The 22,031-nt window shown below is 34.8% G+C and overlaps 2 protein-coding genes across 2 annotated transcripts; one reads left to right on the top strand and one right to left on the bottom strand.

Annotated features, from left to right (window-relative positions):
- Positions 1-9,214: 9,214 nt before the first annotated feature.
- Positions 9,215-10,948, top strand: LOC139494548 (uncharacterized). The gene is made up of 2 exons (XM_071282709.1): positions 9,215-9,534; positions 9,982-10,948. The coding sequence occupies exons 1-2, from the start codon at positions 9,215-9,217 to the stop codon at positions 10,946-10,948; spliced, it is 1,287 nt and encodes a 428-aa protein (XP_071138810.1).
- A 640-nt stretch (positions 10,949-11,588) lies between these two features.
- LOC139496165 (uncharacterized) lies at positions 11,589-14,274 on the bottom strand. The gene is made up of 2 exons (XM_071284632.1): positions 13,383-14,274; positions 11,589-12,938 (listed from the first exon to the last, which is right to left on the bottom strand). Exons 1-2 carry the CDS (start codon positions 13,635-13,637, stop codon positions 11,793-11,795), a joined length of 1,401 nt encoding a protein of 466 aa, XP_071140733.1. The 5' UTR covers positions 13,638-14,274; the 3' UTR covers positions 11,589-11,792.
- Positions 14,275-22,031: the final 7,757 nt, after the last annotated feature.

The raw sequence follows: 22,031 nt of genomic DNA, 5'->3' as shown, positions 1-22,031 counted from the left end.
TTATACTTTATGCTGAAAGCATTCTACTTGTAACTGAAACATAGAGCATCTAAAAGTATATTTGTTCATGGATAAATATTCCTTGTTCCAAAGAATTAAGATCCCAAAAGGGGTGACTAGTGTATAGAAAAATAGACAGGTCATCTATGAACCTTTCCCACCCAGCAGTAAATTACCCTTGCTTAAGTGAGCTGTTCATTTGACTTTGTGGGATGTACAAATAACGCAACAACGTCTGTTGGAAAAGGGCGTTAAATCCTATACCTCGTGAAGCATGATGGCCACGCTCTTTTCATGTTGAACAACACTTTCAACAACATTCTGATGGGTAAAATACTGGCCCTTTCAAATATATCATTTATTACGCACTCAAATTACCCCACCCTTCATTCCGCAGTTGGCTTCCTTGCGAAACCTGTCAATTGTGTTAATTAGAATTTCAACAACTTATCAGCTACTACATGTACGTGCTATCACATTTGTATTAGTTCACAGGGCTGCCGTTGTTATAAAACATGTTTTCCTGTGAACCATATGATAAACATCTATAGCATTACTTAGTATATGTAGTATCAAGTGGTTTTTTTTTTCGTTCCTCGCTTTATAGCTAGATTTTTTCTCTTAAGCATTATTCTGTGTTCCAAACAGTTGATCTCAGTTGTATCGACATATTGGCCTTGTGCGTAAGTATGTTATTTCCTTTAAAAATTCGGGCCTCGGTAGCCGAGTGGTCTTCGTAGCCGAACTACAGTATCACTAGTCTGTCACACTATATATAGAGGTTGTGAGTTTGAATCCTTTATAATCTTAATTGACAAGGATTGTCAGTCTTCCTACCAAAGGTAGGTGGTTCTCTCATGGAACTCCGACTTCCTCCACCATAGTGATGAAAGTGGCATTATAAACCAATCAATCAATCAAAGAGTAATGCACATCACCCTTAGGTTTGTTTGTTGGTGTATTGTCGCAACTGTCAGCTACCTTTATTCTATCATAGCAGCCATATTTAATTGGATGGGGGAGTCTGGGTATCACAAGAGATCGAACCGCCGAACTTGGTCTCTTGTGAAGAGTTGTCTCATTGGCAACCATACCACATCTTCTTTTTTTATATACACTAGCAAAATATGGTCCACATAGACTAACTTGGTGCTGCAGACATGATGATTTCGACTTTCCAATTGTAAACTTCAAATTCTCAGCAGTAGCATACCTTCTCTCTTTCGTTTAACGCTTGCATATCATAGCAAATACGTTTCGCTCGTGCATGTTCACACTATAGGAAATTCATTTACAGCGATGTGCTCCTACAAAGAAACTGGTCCAACAGTGTTGTGAGGAAGAACGACTGAAATCAAAACTACATTAGCTTTACGGTCACCATAACAAATTGGTTGACCGATACCATGAACGGTGTTTCAACTCACTAACCACATGTTTTTATGTTCATAGATCTTTCGATACGTATACTAAAAGAGCAGTCTGTGTTCATAGATCTTTCGATACCAACAGAGCAGTCTGTGTTCATAGATCTTTCGCTACCATAATGCAGCATGTGTTGATAGATCTTTCAATACCAATAGAGCAGTCTGTGTTCATAGACCTTTCGATACCAATAGAGCAGTCTGTGTTCATAGACCTTTCGATACTAATAAAGCAGTCTGTGTTCATAGATCTTTCGATACCAACAGAGCAGTCTGTGTTCATAGATCTTTCGCTACCATAGTGCAGCATGTGTTGATAGATCTTTCAATACCAATAGAGCAGTCTGTGTTCATAGACCTTTCGATACCAATAGAGCAGTCTGTATGCATATATCTTTCGATACCAATAGAGCAGTCTGTGTTCATAGATCTTTCGATACCAACAGAGCAGTCTGTGTTCATAGATCTTTCGATAACAATAGAGCAGTCTGTGTTCATTGATCTTTCGATACCAACAGAGCAGTCTGTGTTCATAGATATGTCGATACCAATAGAGCAATCTGTGTTCATAGATCTTTCGATATCAATAGAGCAGTCTGTGTTCATAGATCTTTCAATACTCGATACCAATAGAGCAGTCTGTGTTTGTAGATCTTTCGGATACCAATAGAGCAGTCTGTGTTGATAGATCTTTCGATACTAAAAGAGCAGTCTGTGTTCATAGATCTTTCGATACTTATAGAGCAGTCTGTGTTCATAGATCTTTCGATACCAACAGAGCAGTCTGTGTTTATAGATCTTTCGCTACCATAGTGCAGCATGTGTTGATAGATCTTTCAATACCAACAGAGCAGTCTGTGTTTTCCAAATTGTGACATTTTCACTGAGTGTGGTTTTGCATGCTGAGTGATGATAGAAAAATAAGATGCGCTAACCATGTAGACGCACCCAGTTTCTCTCCTTTTTGGAGTTCATACAATTCTCTCCGTCTTTATTTGTAACATTGATTTGTCTCTTCTAAACAAGTCGCCATGAATTGGTAAAGGCACAGATTGTATGGGGTTAGACCAGTTGCACTACGCATAAACATCATTATTTGCCTATTGAGAGCATACATGCATGTCATAATGTAAAAATAAGATTTGAAACATTGTAAATATTTTGATATGTCCTAGGAGCTTACCTAGATCCCCTTTTTCAGGAAAGCTCAAATTTGAAAGTCAACGGTTTTTAAATCCTTCATTAGTTATATGACAAAAAGGGACATAAAAAAGAATTGCCATAGCAACCGTATGTTAACTATGCCTGTGGGAGTTTGAACTTAACTTTATTAATAATTTCTAAATATCAACGCACATTAACTGACTTATGCTATATTTCTATGTTTGTCATGAAAAGAAACAACAGCGTATAATTCCCCATGTCGTACAGAAAAATAAACTAACTTTTCAACGAAGAGTGAGGATCATTTTCAGATACAGCTAACTTCTAAAGTGTAACGCCACTCTAGAAGTGGGAGCTATATTGCAAATAAATTGTTCGTACGTCCGTGAAAACAAAATATTCCCGTCAAACTTTAATGATTTCATATTGGACATAAAATTGACCGTCGTGTGTCCGCTTTTTGGATCTGTCAGACACATTCTTCACTTTTGCCGATACGCTGATTTCTTCAATTTGTTGAATAAAACGCATATTTCTGTCTAATTATTTTAAGGAATAACTAAAAAAGAAAAATTCCTATTTGGTCATCAGGTTGACATCGGTGAGTCGTAAAGTGTGTGTTCTACTGATTTGTCAAGACTCCTAGTTCCAGTTTACCGATAAGTTTAATATTCAATATGTTGAAACAAATATACAGCAGATTGCATGGATTGTTTAGGTAAAGGTAATATATTTGGTTAGCTTGCTTGCTAGCTGAACCGTGAAGTCATTATTAGGTTAGGTAAACTATCCTCATTTAAGAGTAGACTAGTCCGACAGATAACCAATCTATCTGTCTGTAGGACTAGACTACTCCGTCAGGAGGGTAGTTTACCTAACCCAATAATGACTTCAAGGTTCAGCTAACAAGCAAGCTAACCAAATATTCTACCTTTACCTACACAATCAATGCATTCTGCTGTAATAATATTGTTATCACATTGTTCTCAGTAAGTACTGAAACAAATGACTTCATATTCAGTTTAACCATTTGTCAAAGTCCCCTTTGTCCTGCATTCAATTACTTTTTATTAAGAGTGGGTTATGCACCACATTTCTTGTTTTAGTTCTGCATATAACCTTTTATGATTTGTATACAACAAAACTTGGCAAGAATATTGCCTTTGCTATATTTATTGGCTTGTTAAAGTAAAATCAATATCACTGAAACCGTAAACCGGGAAATGGCTTGTTAATTATTGGCAATATTTAATTATGTTGAAATCAAAAGGGCATGGAATGGTGTAATTTTTAATCAACACCATCGTCCAATATTAGTAATATATAATATTGATTTCTTTGAATCGTCGCCTTTACGTCATGCCGGCTAACAAATTGGACCTCGTTAGTTTAGTATTATCGATTTACCAACACGTTTGTTGTTGTTGTAAGTGTTGTTAAAACAGATTCCATACGGAGAACGCACCAAACTTTACAGAGTTCTATTTGGTTTACCAGTTTTCTTCCCACTGTCTTTTCATATTGGATCATATTTATGATAAAGCCATACTAAAATGCCTACAAAATATTCATTTAATGTATATTTAAGGTCTGTTTTACCAAAAATTGCATGTTTTTAACCTTTAATCTTGATAGAAATTCTATTTTTAGAAACAGTCCTTTATAAGGTATATCCTTGAAAATTTTGATTTTTTTTCTGAAATTATTATATGATAAGACCTTCCTTGTAACAGAATATTAAGATGATCTTGTAACGTTGCTTCTGAATCACTTTGCATGGATTTATTGCAAGTCGGAAGTAATTTTAATAAATCACTCTTCAAATAAGTACAATCATTAGTGCATAAAGACAAACTAAACTAACGTTCTTCTCAAAACATTTGTGCAGAAAAGTAACTTAGCGACACGTTCTAGCTCATATCAGTGAAAGATATCATGTCTGTTCTCAGTGTGATAAATCTTTTCTTAAAAAGGAGAGTTTGGCTCTTCACATTTGCAGTCATCTTGAAGACCGCCCGAATAAGTGTAATGTATGTGGAAAAGGTTTTGTCCTTAAGTATCATCATTCTATTCACACTCGAGTTCACATTGGTGTGAAACTCTGTTCACACTCGAGTTCACATTTGTGTGAAACTTTACCAGTGAAATCAATTTGGGAAAAGCTTTGCTCAGTCAAATCAGCTGTATAACATCAAAGAACCCACAGTAGTGAAAAACCTTTCCATTGTTAACATTGTAATCAAAAGTTTACTCAACATATACATAGAGGCCCATAAAGGCATGCTTGCTCGCAGATGCAAGAAAATGTTAAAGTTAACTAAATGTGAAAAATATTAATGTGATGTATGTGGTAAGATATTCCCATAGGCTAGTGAGATAGGTAAACATGATGTTACACATGCATGGTGAATCTTATAAATGTGAACATTTTGAGTTTAAGTTTTCATTTTTTTTCTGAGGCACAAGATCATACATGTGTTGAATAAAAGCCAATGGATGAAAACCAGGTTCATGTACCAATGCATATCTTACAGGAAAAGGTTGATACAATTATGACCATTTTCAATAAATTACCAACAAACAATGACAATGCCTGAATGAATCGAGGGGTAGCCGAGTGGTAGGGTGTTTGTTATAGGGGATAAACATGAATCGAGGGGTATTATGTTTGTTATAGAGGATTGGGGTTCGTCGTGGGCGTAGTTATCTTTTAAAAAGATTTCCTCTGAAACTAATGAACCAATTTCAGTCAAACCTTAGGTGAATGGTCTCTAGGGTATCTAGTTTGTGTTTTTCACCGTTCAGTCAACAGACATAGCCGCCATTGCTGAAAATAAATATAAAGGTAAAATGCATTAATTGACTTACATTTTGAAAAGTATAATCGATAGAGAAAATCTAATAATTCTGCAAGGTTATGAATACTCAAAATGTCAAGATCAACATGTACTTCCTGTTCTCACCAAAATTATCAGATGACTCCTTAAATGACAATTTTTGGCCTCTTCTCATGGATTGCCCCCCCTTAATTCAAAAAATATTTTATAAAATACAAGATTCACAAATACTAAAAACCATTGGATGACTCCTCACATCAGTTTTTGCTCTTGAAGAATGATATTTTGCTTGTTTTCAAGTTTTTGCTTATTATCTTGAAAACTGTAATAGATAAAAACACATTTTAAACAGCAAAAAATAAGCAGCAAATAAGACCCATTTAAATATTCCATGTCTGATAATATTGGAGGACCATTTATTAAAGTTATTGCCCTTAAATGACGATTTTTAGATTTTTGACTAATTTACATGTGTTTGCATAATACTTTGAAAACTGTTATAAATATTAAATAGAAACATAAAAAATGAACAGCTTGACAAATTCTACAAAAATGCCAATACGAGCCTAACTATTAGATGACTACTTAAAGGATGTGTTGCCCTTTAAAGACAGTTGTTTTCTTCTTATTTTTGAGTTTTTGCATCTAATATTGAAAAAAGGTAATTGAAAGGTAGAAACTGTGAACAGCAAAAATGATCAGTATACATGCAAGATCTATAATAACATTAACGGTACCAATTTTTCTGCACCAGATGCGCATTTCGACAAATAATGTCTCTTCATTGATGCTCGTGGCCAAAATATGTAAAATCCAAAGCTTATATAAAAGATGTAGAGCTATAATCCAAAAGTTCCAAAAAGTATAGAATAAGAATGGCAATATGACAATAACCATTGACTGACTCCTTATAAAAGACGAGGTTTTGAACTTTTGTTATGTTGCGTAATATTTCTATCTTAAAATTAACAGTATTAAAAAGATAATAGACAAATGAGTTTTCATTGTGCATTTAATTATTTTTTTTACATAAATAAGGCCGTTAGTTTTCTCGTTTGAATTGTTTTACATTGTCTTATCGGGGCCTTTTATAGCTGACTCTGCGGTATGGGCTTTGCTCATTGTTAAAGGCCGTACGGTGACCTATAGTTGTTAATGTCTGTGTCATTTTGGTCTTTTGTGGATAGCTGTCTCATTGGCAATCATACCACATCTTCTTTTTTTATATTATACTTTAATGAATAGTAAAGACAACTGCTATTGACAGACAATCAAACACTCTATTAAAGCAATGAAGTCAATAGAAATTTAAAAAAATAAATAATCTAGGGATGTTAATTATATAATTTACCTCCAAATAATTAACCTGTACCAGTAAATAAAATACACAATGTCATGTATTAGTATTGCCCTTGACTGTGATTAGGTCATTTAAATGGATACAACTAGTGATAGGTCAATGATATTTGTTATGACGTCGCATTAATATTGGCACATCTCATCTCCATAGAGATGATTTGGTCCTGACCTCTCCTCATGGTTCATTGATTTTGAAAACTTTCCATTGTTTAAATTGTAAAGTTTATGTTTAGGTCAGTTTACATGTTAAAGTATTGCCATTTTAATATCATCATTCGCTTTATTCTATCAAGATTACAAAAAGGCTAGACATATCTCTATGGCAACAGTTTGTGATTTTTTGATTTGACGTCTCATTAGACGCTTTATACGACTTCTGGAGCGGAGAGAACTAAGGTTGAGGTAAGGGGCCTTATATGAAAAAGTTATATTTCCCACCAATCAAAATTATTTGAAGTTATCTCATTAATTAAAAATTCTTCCATATATATTTAATTTACTTTAAATGGAAAGAAAGGTTACAAATAGCATACACCATGAGTATAAAATGGTCTTAAGTCTCAAACTGATTTTAGGTCAATTTAGGCCATAACACACATATCTAATATATGAAAATGCATACAGAAGCTGTAAGAAATGTCTTTTAACGTTTTGTTTATTTCTATACGAAGATGTCATGATACAAGAAGTCTAAATGTAAAAGGATTCCTGCTTTCTACTTTTTCGCAGAAACTCAGAGTATGGTCTGATGCAAAGTTTTTGCACTTTTTATAAGAAAACTTGCATGCAATTTTATTCTCAACATGCATGTATTTCAACCAATTACTATTCTACAGAAGAAAAGAAAAGTAGTATTTGGAAGGATACAGGTGCACTTATCATTGTAAAGTGCTCTTTCTTACATACTAAGTTAAATATTTATGAAAGACGTTCTCTTTTATGTACAAAGCTCCTCATTCATGTTTCACTTGCATTAAACAGGCCGCTTGCCAAGGGCAATAAATATAACACACTTTGCACATAATTTATTGTAAAAATCTACCTTTTCTTTAGAGAAACATAAATATCAAAACAGTCAGATAAACAGTCAGCACGCCTCTTAGATATAATAATGGAAACAGCTTTAAAATTCTTTTTTTTTGGGGGGGAGGGCTAATAATGCCAAATGGGACATGTATACAAAAACAATTTGTCATGTTTTAATATTTTCTGAAATCTCCACAATCTGAATAATAAGTGCCATCATGACAAATTTCTGAATTTACAGTATATAATAGAGAAATAGTTAAGGTTGCCACTTTTTAAACATATGCATTATTTTTTTTGTAATGACAATATCTTTTCAGTGTTGTGCTTTTTCTTTACTGGTGTGACTTTTGTAGAAGATTTTATTTGTCATAATTAGGTCTTTTTTTAATAAACCATATCTAATCTTTATCACCATAGAATGGATGACATGGGCTTGAGTTTAACCTTATCATTTTTCTTCAATGGGGTTAAATTTTCACAAAATGTTTAGTTTCAAAGCCAATGTTGCTTGTTATTAGAAATTTACTTATCGCATATGGATTCTAGTTCATGAATAATCAAAGGATTTCTTTTGACAAATATTTTTGATTATGCAATGATCTGTTGTATAGAAAATGTTGGACATACATCAGTACACTAGCCATTATTATGGGTTTATCCACACAAATGGTAGCATCAATATTCACCTGGACAACTTGAAATTTAGTCAGGCAGTCATCTTCCCGGCGTTCTTGAATGTACGCTGCAGTATCAATGATCATCCATGTTAAAATGAGCATAAAGCATGACATGATGGAATTATTTCGATTCTAATAAGACACATACTGTATTATTATAGGTCGAAGCGTACGAAAATATCGAGAATATTTGTCTGTTCCCGTTTCCTCCTCGTAAATTAGAGTACTTTGTGTATCTACTGGCCGGACCAGTGAGTGTAACCAAGATGACTAGTTTAAGTAATACCCCCTTCACATACACGAATGTTTCTTACGAATGCTAACGAATCACCAAAATTTACAAGATTCGTTAAACTTTAACGAATCTTTTGCGAATAAACCACTTTTACGAGTGATTTGCGAGTGCTTTACGATTGGTTACGATTTACTAAGAATGAATGCGATGCTTTTACGATAACAGTAGACGATTCATTGCGAATAGATACGAGCAATTAACGAATGCATACGAGTGTTTTGCGAGCACAATACGAATGGTAACGATCTGATCCAAGTTTTTACGATTGGTTAACGAATAGTTTACGATAGCCCACGAACATTTGCGATTGAGTTACGAGTGTTTTACGAATGTTTATTTTTTTTTGCAATGGGAAATGCATGCACTCATATAGATAGTAGGCCATACAGTCTCATTTATTATCCATGTAAACATTCGGAGTAACAAGACATGTCTTACGAGAGAAATAAATTATTACTCTTCCATAACTTCCTTCGACTTCTTCTTCCACTGGCACAGAGGGCAGAGGAAGAAAATCAACTGTTTCCTCTTTGTTTTAGGAGGAGGAGGAGGCGGACTCAACGTAGATTTTGGTGCAGGCCATGGCTCATCAGAAGAACTTTGTTTGGACAATATGACCAACTCCTGCATGAGCTTAACCGGGAAGATGCGTCTGGTTACAGAAACTTTTTAAGAGTTGATGCCGACTTGTTTGGGGAGATACTTGACAGAATTACCCCTGCAATCAGAAAAAGCTCTACCTCTTTCAGGTAAGTACTTCAATTTTCAAGCAAAATAAAACAGAAATGTACATTAAGAATAATAGTTAGTTTTATTTTGTATGCTGACTATATCATATGAATATCCGACGGTGCCGAAGGACGAGGCTTGGATTTTCCGCATGATATAGTCAGTTTAGAAAACCATACTAACTGTTTTTTCAGAAATTCATATCTAAGTAAAAAGGTCAGCAAAACAATCTTTTAAAAAATTTTCCTTAAGCACTTTGCTTCTAAATAATTCAATTTAATACAAAGTGAACAAAGTACGTGTTAGTAACGCCCCAAATAACGTTCGTATTCATATGGAAGTGGGTATATTAAACTGTCTTGTCTTTTGTTATTCTAATGTATGACACATTTCCAGTTTACCTTTTATGCGACAAAAAATATTCTTTTAATTGCATTGTAAGTTTAGATAAATATTTCTCGTTACAGGGAACCACTTGAACCAGGACTGAAGTTAGCCGTTACACTCAGACATTTGGCTACCGGTTCCACGTATGCTGATCTTATGTATGCCTTTCGTGTTGCCCGGAACTCCATATCACTCTTTGTGCCTAAAGTCTGCGAAGCAATTTACTTAGCATACAAAGATGAAGTCATGCCGGATGAGATTACGACGGAAGATTGGATGCGTATAGCATCTGACTTTGAAAGAATATGGAACCTCCCACACGCTTGTGGTGCTTTGGATGGGAAGCACATTAGAATAAGAAAACCGCCTAACTCGGGGTCGTTATTTTTTAACTACAAACATTTCTTCTCTACAGTGATGATGGCTCTAGTTGATGCAGATTATAAGTTTATTTGGCTGAGTGTGGGCTCATACGGAAGTGCATCTGATAGCCAGATATTTAGGGACTCGGAACTACGACCAATGTTAGAAGATGGAACTTTGGATCTTCCGCCTCCCTCCCCTCTTCCAAATGGTGAAACAGATATTCCTTATTTTCTTATTGGCGATGACGCATTTCCTCTCCGATCATGGATGATGAAACCCTATTCAAGAAAACGTTTAGACCACGATGAGCGCATCTTTAACTATAGGTTGTCCCGTGCACGTAGAATTGTGGAGAATGCTTTTGGCATTCTTGCCATGAGATTTCAGATTTTGATTGAACAACTGCCAGAAACAGTAGATTTAATCGTACTGTCTTGTACTACTCTTCATAACTTACTTCGGATAAGGAAACGTGCTGATCTACAACTGTTTGCTGACGAAGAAGACAACAATCATAATTTAATAGAGGGACAATGGCGACAAGGTGCGCAACTTACCGACGGAGACCCAGGGTATCAGAGAAATTTTGGTAACGCTGCTGGAATTGATCAAAGGAACTATCTTAAAAATTACTTCAACTCGGAAGCAGGCGCCGTAGATTGGCAAGAGAACATGATTTGACTGGTTCAGAAACATTGATTGTTTTGAATGCATCAGTATTGTGTTAATTGATGTAATGTTTAAAAATAAAAATTTAGATATAGATAGGACTATAAAAAATCTCAGAATGAGGTTCTATCATAATGAATAATTCACTCCAACTTTGTTTGACATACACTTTATAATACAAATTTGTTGCAATACTAGTACTTGGAATGGTATTTAAGGGATAGAATATGAGTGAAGACGGGGAATGTGTCAAAGAGGCAACGACCCAACACGCGCAAAAAAGAATAGGTTGAGTTTAAACACAAACTTTGATAAGCATCAATAAATGAGTTTCAGAATGATTTTGACATTTAAGCTAAACGACGGTTGTCACACTTGAAGCAGGAGCTGCTAACCCTTCCAGGGTACTTGAGTTCACCACATTTTGTTTTTGTTTGGGGTCCATGTTGCTTTGTTTTTAGTTTTTGTTATGTTGTTATTTGTGTTGCCTGTTGTGTATTTGCCATGGCATTGTCTTCTTTGTGGTTTATGATTATTGATTGCTCCTTAGTGTGTTCGAATTTGATTTACAACTAAATGTACATTGAAAAGGGCACAGGCGCCAAGTAATTGCAAAAGATTCCGTTTGCATATTACACTTTTCAGCGATGTCATTTTTTATTGGTTTTGTTTAAAAATTTTGGTTCCTAAAATAAACAACATAAACAAATGTGGATTAACCTATTTCTTTTCATTCTCAAAAAAAGCTACAAATTTTCTACAATCTACAAATAGTTATACATTTAAAGGTTCTCTATTCAAGATTTTCCTAAATCTTTTTTCTAAATGAAAATAAACAGTCATTCACGTCGAAGATCTATATGAAAGGTGTTTCTGGGTTTATTGTCTCATAAGCATCCGTCAGTACTGATGTTGTATCTGTCGCAGTTGATTCAATAGCACTTGGTGTCTGACTTGTAGTGTGAGTTGAGTATACTGTCTGTTGCTGTTGACCCATTAAGATAGGTTGCAAGTTAGTCGGTTGCAGTTCTGCCCATTGGTATCGACCATATTGTTGAAGGACGTCAGCTGGCGGATTCGAAGCTGATAAGTTGCGTGCAATGATATAGTCGCGATCAGTAGACATTTGTTGCGGCTGACGATGCCTGAACGACATGGATGATGTTGTCGGTCTAATTGAAGGCCTGTTATTTCCTACTGCAGTTTGCTGTTGAGGTTGTAATTGGGTAAATTGAGGTAATGTTTGGCGATTTACTTGCTGGGAAGGGTCTGTGAATGTAGATGAAAGCTGGGATGGCTGTATAAAATCATCCCTTGGCGGTTGTTGTGTTTGACGCTGTTCCTGTTTAGACTGTTTAACATACTCCATTGCCTTGAAGATAGTTTCATTCGTAAAATCCTCCAGACAGGAAGGGGTCATCTTTGCCATTAGCGTACTAAGGAAATCGCAGGTCTTCTCTATGTCACTCTTTGGGACTGCTAACTGCTGAGAAACTTTTTCTAGGCAGTCAGATATCTTTGTTGTAGTTGACGATGTTGTCACTGACTGTGGTGTACTTTCCATGGTCGTTATTGATGGAACTGATGACTCACTGCAGTCTGAGTACCGGTCAGGTTTCTTGATCTGTGACCCCTTGGTTCCTCTTGCCTGACAGACAAAGGGTTTTACAAACTCGAATTTCTCCAACAACCAGCTAGTTCTAGATGTTAGCAAACCATCTCCGACACCGGCTCCGGATCGTGTGGTGTTTTCTCTTTTCTTTACTTCTTTCACATACGTGGTTCTTAAGGACGTATACCATCTTTGAAGATCACCGGGATTCAACTTCATCCTCTGTTCCATTTCATGCCATGTTCGCTCTTTTTTATCGCGATTTTTGAAATCAATACTTGTCTTGTCGTATAGAAAACGATTTGACTTTAACCACTCAATTACTTCGTCTTCCTCTTCGATCGTCAGTATTCTCGCACTTTTAGTTTTGGGTTTATTCTTCTTGCGAGTCTGAAAATACACAATGTCCATTTTCGTGATAACTATCAACGACTTTACTATAAAATACACTCATAAATATTTTTATAATGACCGGTCTTTCAAGAAGTTCATATGCTGATTGCAATTGTTTGAAAAGTATCATAAACATTGTTATCTTTTTTAATTACATTTTTGCCAATACGTTCAACAACAGTTATACACTGGCCTCTGGATATAGATTCCGTGTTATAATTATTTTAACTTTAATCTTATTATATTGCTATTCTGTCCAACTAATCTGATTTAAATAATGCAGATTTTCTTTGCATGTATCGTATTTTGATGATTTATTTGAATAAAATGCAGTTCCTCAATTGCCAATTTCACTAAATATCTGTCTATGAAACTCATACATTTTTTATGTGCTTTATAAAGGTGATTTTCAAAGACATTGAATAAGCAAATCTCACTTACTGCTGCACTGGTTGTGGCAGTGGCTATCAAATCGTCCTCATCTGAGGCAAAGTTTGAGCCGGCTGTATCAACATTGTCAGTATCTGAAAGTTGCTGCTCAGGATATTCGATACCAACGGTTGGTGGGTTTGCCTCTGGTGGTGGTAATTCGGCGGGGTTTGGTGTTTCGGGCGATGGTGGTGGTGGTGTAGGGGATCTAGGTGAAGCAGGCTTTGTCTTCCTTTTCCTTGCAGCAGGTCTTCTCTTTGGAGCCATGATTCAATAGTAAAATGCGACTTCCTTCTTCCACGATTTTATAACAACTGAAACGAACTATTAGAATAAAAACAAAACCCCAATTTTATCGTCAAATCATTTGTTAAATATTCCTATTTGTAAAACATTCGCAAAGCACTCGCAAAGCAGTCGCAAAGTATTCGTATACATTCGTAAAGCAATCGGATATATTCGTAAAGCACTCGCGTGAATTCGTATCAATTCGTTAATCCATCGCAAAGCGATCGTAAACTGCTCGCAACTATTCGTAAATGAATCGTTAAACATTCTTAATTCAAACTGTTCACGATTTCTTGCGAATGATTTACGAGTTGTTGCGATCGGTTAACGATGCATTAACGAATTGTTGCGAGTGATTTGCGAGCTCTTTACGAATGAAATGATTCTTGGACATTCGTGTAAAATTTTTGGCATGTCCAAAAATTTCCAAATAGTTTTACGAATCGATACGATTGTCTGCGAATGTCTACGATTTGTTTAAGAGTGGTTTACGATTGCTTGCGAGTGATTTACGATTGCTTGCGAGTGGTTTACGATTGCTTGCGAATGCTTGCATTTGACTAATATATATATATATTTATTAAAACAAACAACATTCGTAAGGAATCGTAAGACACATTCGTGTATGTGAAGGGGGTATTAGGATAAAACAATCAGGAGCTGACATGTATTTTACTACCAATCCAAAAATGTGTACTGTACTTTCAGAATGGCTATATAAAACTGAAGTCTGTGCTGGCATTCAAAGGTGGTGTTTAATAAATCAAATGCAAATACGCATACGCATACAGAATATAAATATGCAAACACGCATAAAGAAACAATGTTATGTTCAACAATATGTCATATAAAAACTGAACACCACAATCACCTAAAAATGTCAAAATAATTTTGAAAAATTAAAACAAAACAAAATGTCAAAAGAAATGCAAACAACATTTCACTAAAGTTGCAAGCTAAGACATATCAAGTAAAAAACATTTCAACATAATACATATGAAATGCAAACAATGATTCTTAAGTGGGTGGGCGGGAGGGATAAAAACGTGGTTACTTTCAATTTGGATCAATAATAGATGTGCTAAACTTATCTCTTTTAAGAAAGAGCTAAAGTGGAGAATCTAAAACATGGAGTACGCCCCGAACAAATTAAACAAAATGACTAGCCATGTTTAACCACTTTGTACTGTACTTTCAGAATGGCTATATAAAACTGAAGTCTGTGCTGGCATTCAAAGGTGGTGTTTAATAAATCAAATACAAATACGCATACAAAATATAAATATGCAAACACGCATAAAGAAACAATGTTATGTTCAACAATATGTCATATAAAAACTGAACACCACAATCACCAAGGCAACGCAATGCCAAGCACAGAGATCAGAAGAAATAGAGGACAAAAAAATCATGGATATTTCAGTTGGAAAGTTTACAAAAAAGTCCCATGTTGCGTGAGATGTAATAAAATTTGTCAGTAGAGTGTTTGATGTAGCCCTTGTAGAAAGAGGAAGCCCAATTGCCTATTGTACAAATGTCCGAGTCTGTGCATCCAGCAGCTGATGCATAAGTTGCACCGCCTCTACGAAAGCTATGAAACGAGTATTGTGAAGTATCCATTCTGCAACGCACTAAGAGTTTGTGAACAATTTTATCTATGTCTGACTTTGAAAAGGCTCAAATCTTTCCCTTACTATCACTTAGACCAAAAGCGGGTTCTCCTGGTAGTGCAGGCAATATTGTTACCATTCTAGAATAAGCTAGTAATGGACATAGAACACAATCCTCGACTCTTTTAAGAGGAATATGGTGAATATTTTTGTGTTTTTGACTAGTTTTTGACCACTGTATATCTATAATTAATCCTTCCTCAGTAATTTGAATATCACCTCTGGTTAATTGCTCCTTAGGGTTAAACGTTGTCCTTGAATTGTTAGCGAATTGTGATTTTCTAAGCATAGCATAAAAGCTTATCATAATAACAGCCCACATCACAGCATCCTGTACACTTGTCATATCTAGGACTTCAAACATGCAGTTCAAATGATATGGTTCAAATGGTAATTTTATATTTGGAACATTAGCATTAAGCTTGTCAATACCTGACAAGGTTAGCCTGAGCGACGGTGAATTAAATTCCTCAGTATCAAAATTTAAAAGTTTTAACACCTGATAAGTAGTTTCTAACGGATCCACTATTCTTAAAGTTATCTGACAAAAAACACACATATCCGCAGAGTGTCTCTTGATCAACAGGAAATGCTGATCTACAAAACTTTTCACAAAACAAAAGGTATGTATTAAGCTGAGTCCTCAAATTTTTTTTCAGTTCCCGGTCTGAAAGCTGCTTTAAAAACTGATCTTGCATTCCGACGAAGTGATAGCCATTCATCTGATACGGTTTCTGAAATTAAATTGAAAAGTCTAACTTAAAAAATTTGTCCAACACTTCAATATCTAACATATAATTGTCATCTAAAGCAGTCGACAGTTTTGCATAAGGGTTTTCAAGTGATGTCCAACGCGACAATATATCTGCTGCTCGATTGTTTATTCCTTGAATATGAATCGCTTTGATCTGAATGTTATATTCAGCACAAATTAACCAAATGTTTCTTGCTATGCTAAGCATGATTTTATCACGACATCTACCTGTATTAAGTAGACTGACTGAAGATGAATTGTCACATTGCAACACAATACGTTTATTTTGCAGTTTTTTTCCCCACACTTTAAAACTGATCAGGACAGCCAGAAGTTCATAAACACTAATATGGTGACCTGACCAAGATGTATGTATATCACAATGAAAGTACTCAGTGATGCAACTATTATAAAAAATACCACCTATTCCTGATAAAGACGCATCAGTTTGTATTAATTGGTCCGGTATGGTCCAGATATGTTCTGAAATGGCAGTTTGTCCATTGAATCTTTAAAACCCATTTCAAGTCTTTTTTGGATTCGCCATTCAAATTAATGTGATGACCTTTTTGTGATACAGTTCTGAGTAGAGCAAGCAAGCGCGCAACGAATAACCTTGCAGATCTAATACAATCAGCTATGTAGGACAACTTTCCAATAATTGATTTAAGCTTTTTTCTTGTGAGAGTTTTTTTAGTCAATAATTTCTTAATAACTCCTTTTATTTCACATAATTTGTCATTGGTAATAGAAATTGTCATGTTTACAGTGTGAAAGTGTTTTCCAAGAAATATCATATTTGTGTCAGGTGCACAACACTTTTGCTCTGCAACTTTAAAACCAAGATCATCAATTAAGGATTTGAGAATGTGAAAACCATTCCCGGCAAATTCTGTCGTTTCAGCTGAACCTATATCGTCTAGGTAGAACTGATTTGGACAGTTCTACCTAGAACAGTTTTAGACAGTTCTACCCTAGAACTGATCCTGACAGTTCTACCTAGAACTGATTTAGTCAGTTCTACATAGAACTGATTCTGACTGTTCTACTTAGAACAGTTCTAGGGTAGAACTGTTCTAGGTAGAACTGTTCTAGGACAGATTAGAACAGTTCTATGACAGATTAGTATGGCAGTTCTAATGAGAGGTTACAAGTGATCTTCACTGTACCTGACATACTTCTTCATTTCTGAATAAAAATACCAATTAATGTCTAACTTGAGTGGGTTTTTGTTTGTAATGATTTCACACTGCCTAATTCTTAGAGCGATTGGTACTTAATTTGTTCATCTGTGATGGACGACCGTAAAGTATACAAAGTGTCTCATTAATGTAACTTACTCACATATCTACTTTTATTCATAATTGTCTTTTGTTCAGAATATAGAAACCTTGTGCAGATTCTAATTAATGTTAACACCAAGGAGAGTTAATTAAATTAATTAGCTAACATTTTATATAAACCTGTTAAAGTACAGTTATCAATATTATATTTTTCTTGTACTTTCTAATTTCCATGGTCACCGTGGTAATTTGACCCTGAACTTTCAGTCACGGTTTATTGACTTTAAAAGTTTTGCATAGTTCACATGATGAAATATTGTTATTTGATTTCAACGTCTACATAATACTCTGATGTCACACATAGGCAAGACATATCTCTGTGTCAACAGTTAATTATCCACTTAAAACTGAAAAAAAACGTAAATGTGAGAAAATATTGTCTAATCTTGACAGATCTTCCGTCTTGTAGATTGCTCATGAGTTAATAAGATGGCTTTGAAGTGAACAGTCGTGTATTTTTAAGGAGAAGAAAAAAGTCCAATTCATAATGTTAGAGTGAGTTTTTGATGTTAAGAAAACGGTAAAATGGATATTCAATTTGGTTTATTATCAAAACATTAATTATAAAAACAATCTGTAATTATTGAATTTTGAGTTGAATGAAAGACATCCTGAGAATATAAACATCTACGAGTGATAAGTGTTCACTATTACAACTGACCATTACCTGTCGGGCAATCCATACGATAACAAAAACATAAACATTACACTCAGCAATCTTAGTATTTACAATTATTATATCGTACAATATATGCACGTGTATCAACGAGTGATTCAGAGAAACATCTGTATTATTTCACAAATAATCCAACTGACAATAATTGTACCTTTCGTACATTGTGAAAATAACATAATTGAAAACCATGACAGGCGGTGGTAGGCACGGCAGGGATCGAGGTAGTGGTAAATGGAGGGGTGGTTTCAAACCCAACCAGTCAGCCACTAGAACATCACAGAGAAACCGATCCGTATCCGCGGCCAAACGCTAGCGTATAAGTGACTCTGATTCCAATGTGTCTGAAATTGCAGACTTTATTCAATTTGTGTCAAGAGATGATAATTCCATAAAGGTTCTTGTAGATGAACTGCTAAAAAATCAAAATATTCGAAATTGCCTTATAGATGTTTTCAGGTCAGATGTTTTTGACGAACTTCAAAACCATATTAATACACTTGAACTTCGCTTAGATGATATGGAACAGTATTCCAGAAGAACTTGTTTAAAAATAAGCGGTATCCCAGAACCTGAAACAGCCACCTTTGTTAAAGAAACAGACTCTAAAGTTCTGTCCGTCATAAACAAAATGATAATCAAACACCATGACAGAAAATTGTCTCTTCGTGATATAGGCTGCACACATCGTATCTGCGGAAGAAAAAAGGGAAAAACTCGTGATATCATAATTTGCTTTATATCATACCGAGATAGAGCATTGGTGTACAGTAACAAAAAGAACTTGAAGATGGTCAATAATGAGCAAGATAATGTAAAAAAAAAGAAGATATGTCAACGAGGCTCTAACATTAAAGCAAGCGACACTATTTCGAAAAGCAAGAAAACTGAAACACGATAAGCTTATAAACAGCTGCTAGACTCATGATGGGAACATTCTAGTACGGAACTTAACCAAAGACGAGACATTTCAAATTAAAACCGAGAAAGATCTTACTCGGTTCCTTAAACTAAACATTTCTTTCGACGTCCCAGAGACTGATAACCAAGCTAGAACACCACGTCCAGCCTATGCAAAAAGTTCATATTCCTTAAGTGTCAGCGCAAACATATTTCGACCGTTAGCAGGACTGACATCAACACCTGTTACCAGCGAGGTCCCATTGAGAGCCTGCTCATCATCAGCTAACTCTAATAGAAGTTATTAAAAACAATCTGTACATAATATTTCATAGACAATCTGAATCATATTATATCTAGTGCTAATCTAATTACATAATTTCTATACATATGTTAATTAAAGTCATATGAAACGAGGGAGTGGTGAAAAATAATGTTTATCCAATTCTTGAACCAATACATGTATATATCGTAAACTTAGTCCTCTGTGCACGATTTTATCATTTTCTACTCAAATATATCGTATAATCGTCAATTTGTTTTCTCTCCGTCTGTTATGATTTAACAAATATGGCTGTTCATTAAATGCCGTGTAATGAAGCCGAAGTTTACCGATTGTCACCTTATAGTAAACAAATAACAAAAATCATTGGTATTGAGCACGTGTTTAACATTTATAATCAGATAATTGTTTATTTTAATGACAGATCCATGCGTATTGCGATCACCGGATTTTTACGAAGATGGTCACGCTCAGGTCACTATGCATACGGAAAATATGTCGACGAATTGCTTCCTGGAAGCAAAAAGTTAAATATAAGTAAACTTCTTCTAAATGTGGAAAAATTAAAGAATTTTCCTCAGAAAACAGTATATGTTCATAAGTTGTATAATGAAGACTATCCATTTACAAATGATTTAGTTATAAAAAAAACATATGCATATTTTTTTTTAATTTGAGGTTTCTTGTGACTTTAAGGCAAACTCCACAATTAAATTGATATTCTTTTTTTTCCTTTATTCCATTTTTATAAATTGAGTTATTCCTCTTTGTACTAGTTTCGGCAAAATATCAAATTTCCGGTTCGATGGGTCTTTTCATACCGTTATTTGAATCTAAAATTTATTCTAGACTGAAATCAAAACAATTCCATTGGCATACTTTCCTCTTTTTTTATCATCGAACATCTTAACACACATGCAATAATTTAATGTACAATCTTTTTCCTAATTATCCCTAGCTGCATGTACCCCTAGACATGACCCAGATTAGAAAACTCCAACATGTCTGGTTTTTGGAGTGTTACATGTATGCAGTAAGTACTCCCCCTTTTCCTCTTCTCTTTCAATCATGTTTAATTTTATTAAGAACTAATAAATGCTGGATTTTATCCATTCAAATACCAGCACAGAGTGGTTATAGCTATTGATTGCATCTTGAGACTTTCTAAAAATTCTTTCTGTATTTAATCTGTCACATTCATATTTGTTAAGTCCAAAGTATACCCGTAGTCTTTTAATAGGTTCTTTATTCCAGTTATATATTTTCATATTTATCTTTGCAACTTTTTAGTTTGCCTAGCCATATGGCCTCTGTTTTCGATCGGTCAAGTTTAAGACCTGAGAGTGTTCCAATTATTTCAATCAAGTTTATATATATAAAACATCTCCATGCCTCATATATCATGTACTGCTGTACGACGCTAGATTAAAACTGACGAGGAAAGGTAACACACGGCCACCGAAAGCTGTATTATTGTGAAGCCCAGGTGGTCGTGTGGTCTAGCGGGACGGCTGCAGTGCAGGCGATTTGTTGTCACGATATCTCAGTAGCATGGGTTCGAATCCCGGCGAGGGAAGAACAAAAAATTTGCGAAAGCAAATTTACAGATCTAACATTGTTGGGTTGATGTTTCGACGAGTTTTTTTTTATATCATGTATAATAATTTCATGGTTATTTATTGTTAAGTCTGATATTTTAACAGTAGGATACAATTGTTGGACCATAAACATGGTGTAGGAATTTAAATGTATAATTATTATGTTTATTAGGTCTTTCCACTTTTCTGTGGAAAGACCTATTGTTTTTCTTCTGATTATTTTTTTTTTCTTCCGCCTAATTTTGTTCTTGCGATAAACATTTGTTTCGCAATATGTCGCTTAGATATTTTGTATATGATATCGAACAGTTTATGCGCTTTTGAAATTTACCCTGCGTAAACAAATACTTTTCTTTGTAGGAGTTATCTCCCCAAACACTGTTTTCCTTGTTATCGCATCTCCTTCGCAACCGTAAAAGATTATGACAAATTTATTTTACAAAATTGCTCGTTATATCCTTGGCATGATTTGTCCTATTTTGACCGAAGCGATATGACCGCTCCATATGAGAGTTATTTCCCCTTATGCATCTGATATAAGTGATGTGAATTTCTATCTTATAAATCATAAGTGATAGAGACCTAGCATCTTTTGATTTGAGATCCTTGGTCCCTAAAAATGAAAACTAGGTCAAGGTCAAAGGTCAAGGTCATATTCTAATATTTGAATTTGGCTTATTTTCACTTATATCCAAAGACTGTATAAGATATCAACAAATTATTTTTACTAAATTGTTAGTTGCGACATGTCGTAAGATGTAAATTTTGATTGCAAGCGTACGCTGAATGTAAAAGGGAGTTTTCTCCCCTCTTGTATTTAAAAATACGCGTTTGGTGATATAACTCATTAACTAAATATAATTAAGACCTATGGTCTTTTGATTTGAGGTCCTTGGTTTATGACCTTGAAATTGATCTCAAGGTCATAGCTTAATTTGACGTTCTAGATTTTGACCTTTGCTTTTATTCAATATGTGTACATGATAAAGATATACAACTTTTAGAAAAAGGTATCAAACCATTTAACCTTGAAAAAAACAACCGGAAGTGACCTTTTGTAAACCGGAAGTAGCTATTTTTTTGTACTTTATTAATATAAAAGTATATAGAACCAGATATTTTTGGAATTAGTGTCAAGTAAATATTCAAATA

This window comes from Mytilus edulis, chromosome 11, assembly GCF_963676685.1.
Source record: "Mytilus edulis chromosome 11, xbMytEdul2.2, whole genome shotgun sequence".
NCBI lineage: Eukaryota > Metazoa > Mollusca > Bivalvia > Mytilida > Mytilidae > Mytilus > Mytilus edulis.
Note: the sequence above shows the minus strand (reverse complement) of the source record. Positions and strands in the feature narration are given on the sequence as shown.

What these genes read in the sequence shown, in the direction of transcription:
- LOC139494548 (XM_071282709.1), top strand. Translation starts at nt 9,215, where the DNA reads ATGTCTTACGAGAGAAATAAATTATTACTCTTCCATAACTTCCTTCGA. An exon ending in AAAAGCTCTACCTCTTTCAG is followed by an intron (nt 9,535 to 9,981) that starts GTAAGTACTTCA and finishes TTCTCGTTACAG; the next exon opens with GGAACCACTTGAACCAGGAC.
- LOC139496165 (XM_071284632.1), bottom strand. Translation starts at nt 13,637, where the DNA reads ATGGCTCCAAAGAGAAGACCTGCTGCAAGGAAAAGGAAGACAAAGCCT. An exon ending in CTGCCACAACCAGTGCAGCA is followed by an intron (nt 12,939 to 13,382) that starts GTAAGTGAGATT and finishes GTGTATTTTCAG; the next exon opens with ACTCGCAAGAAGAATAAACC.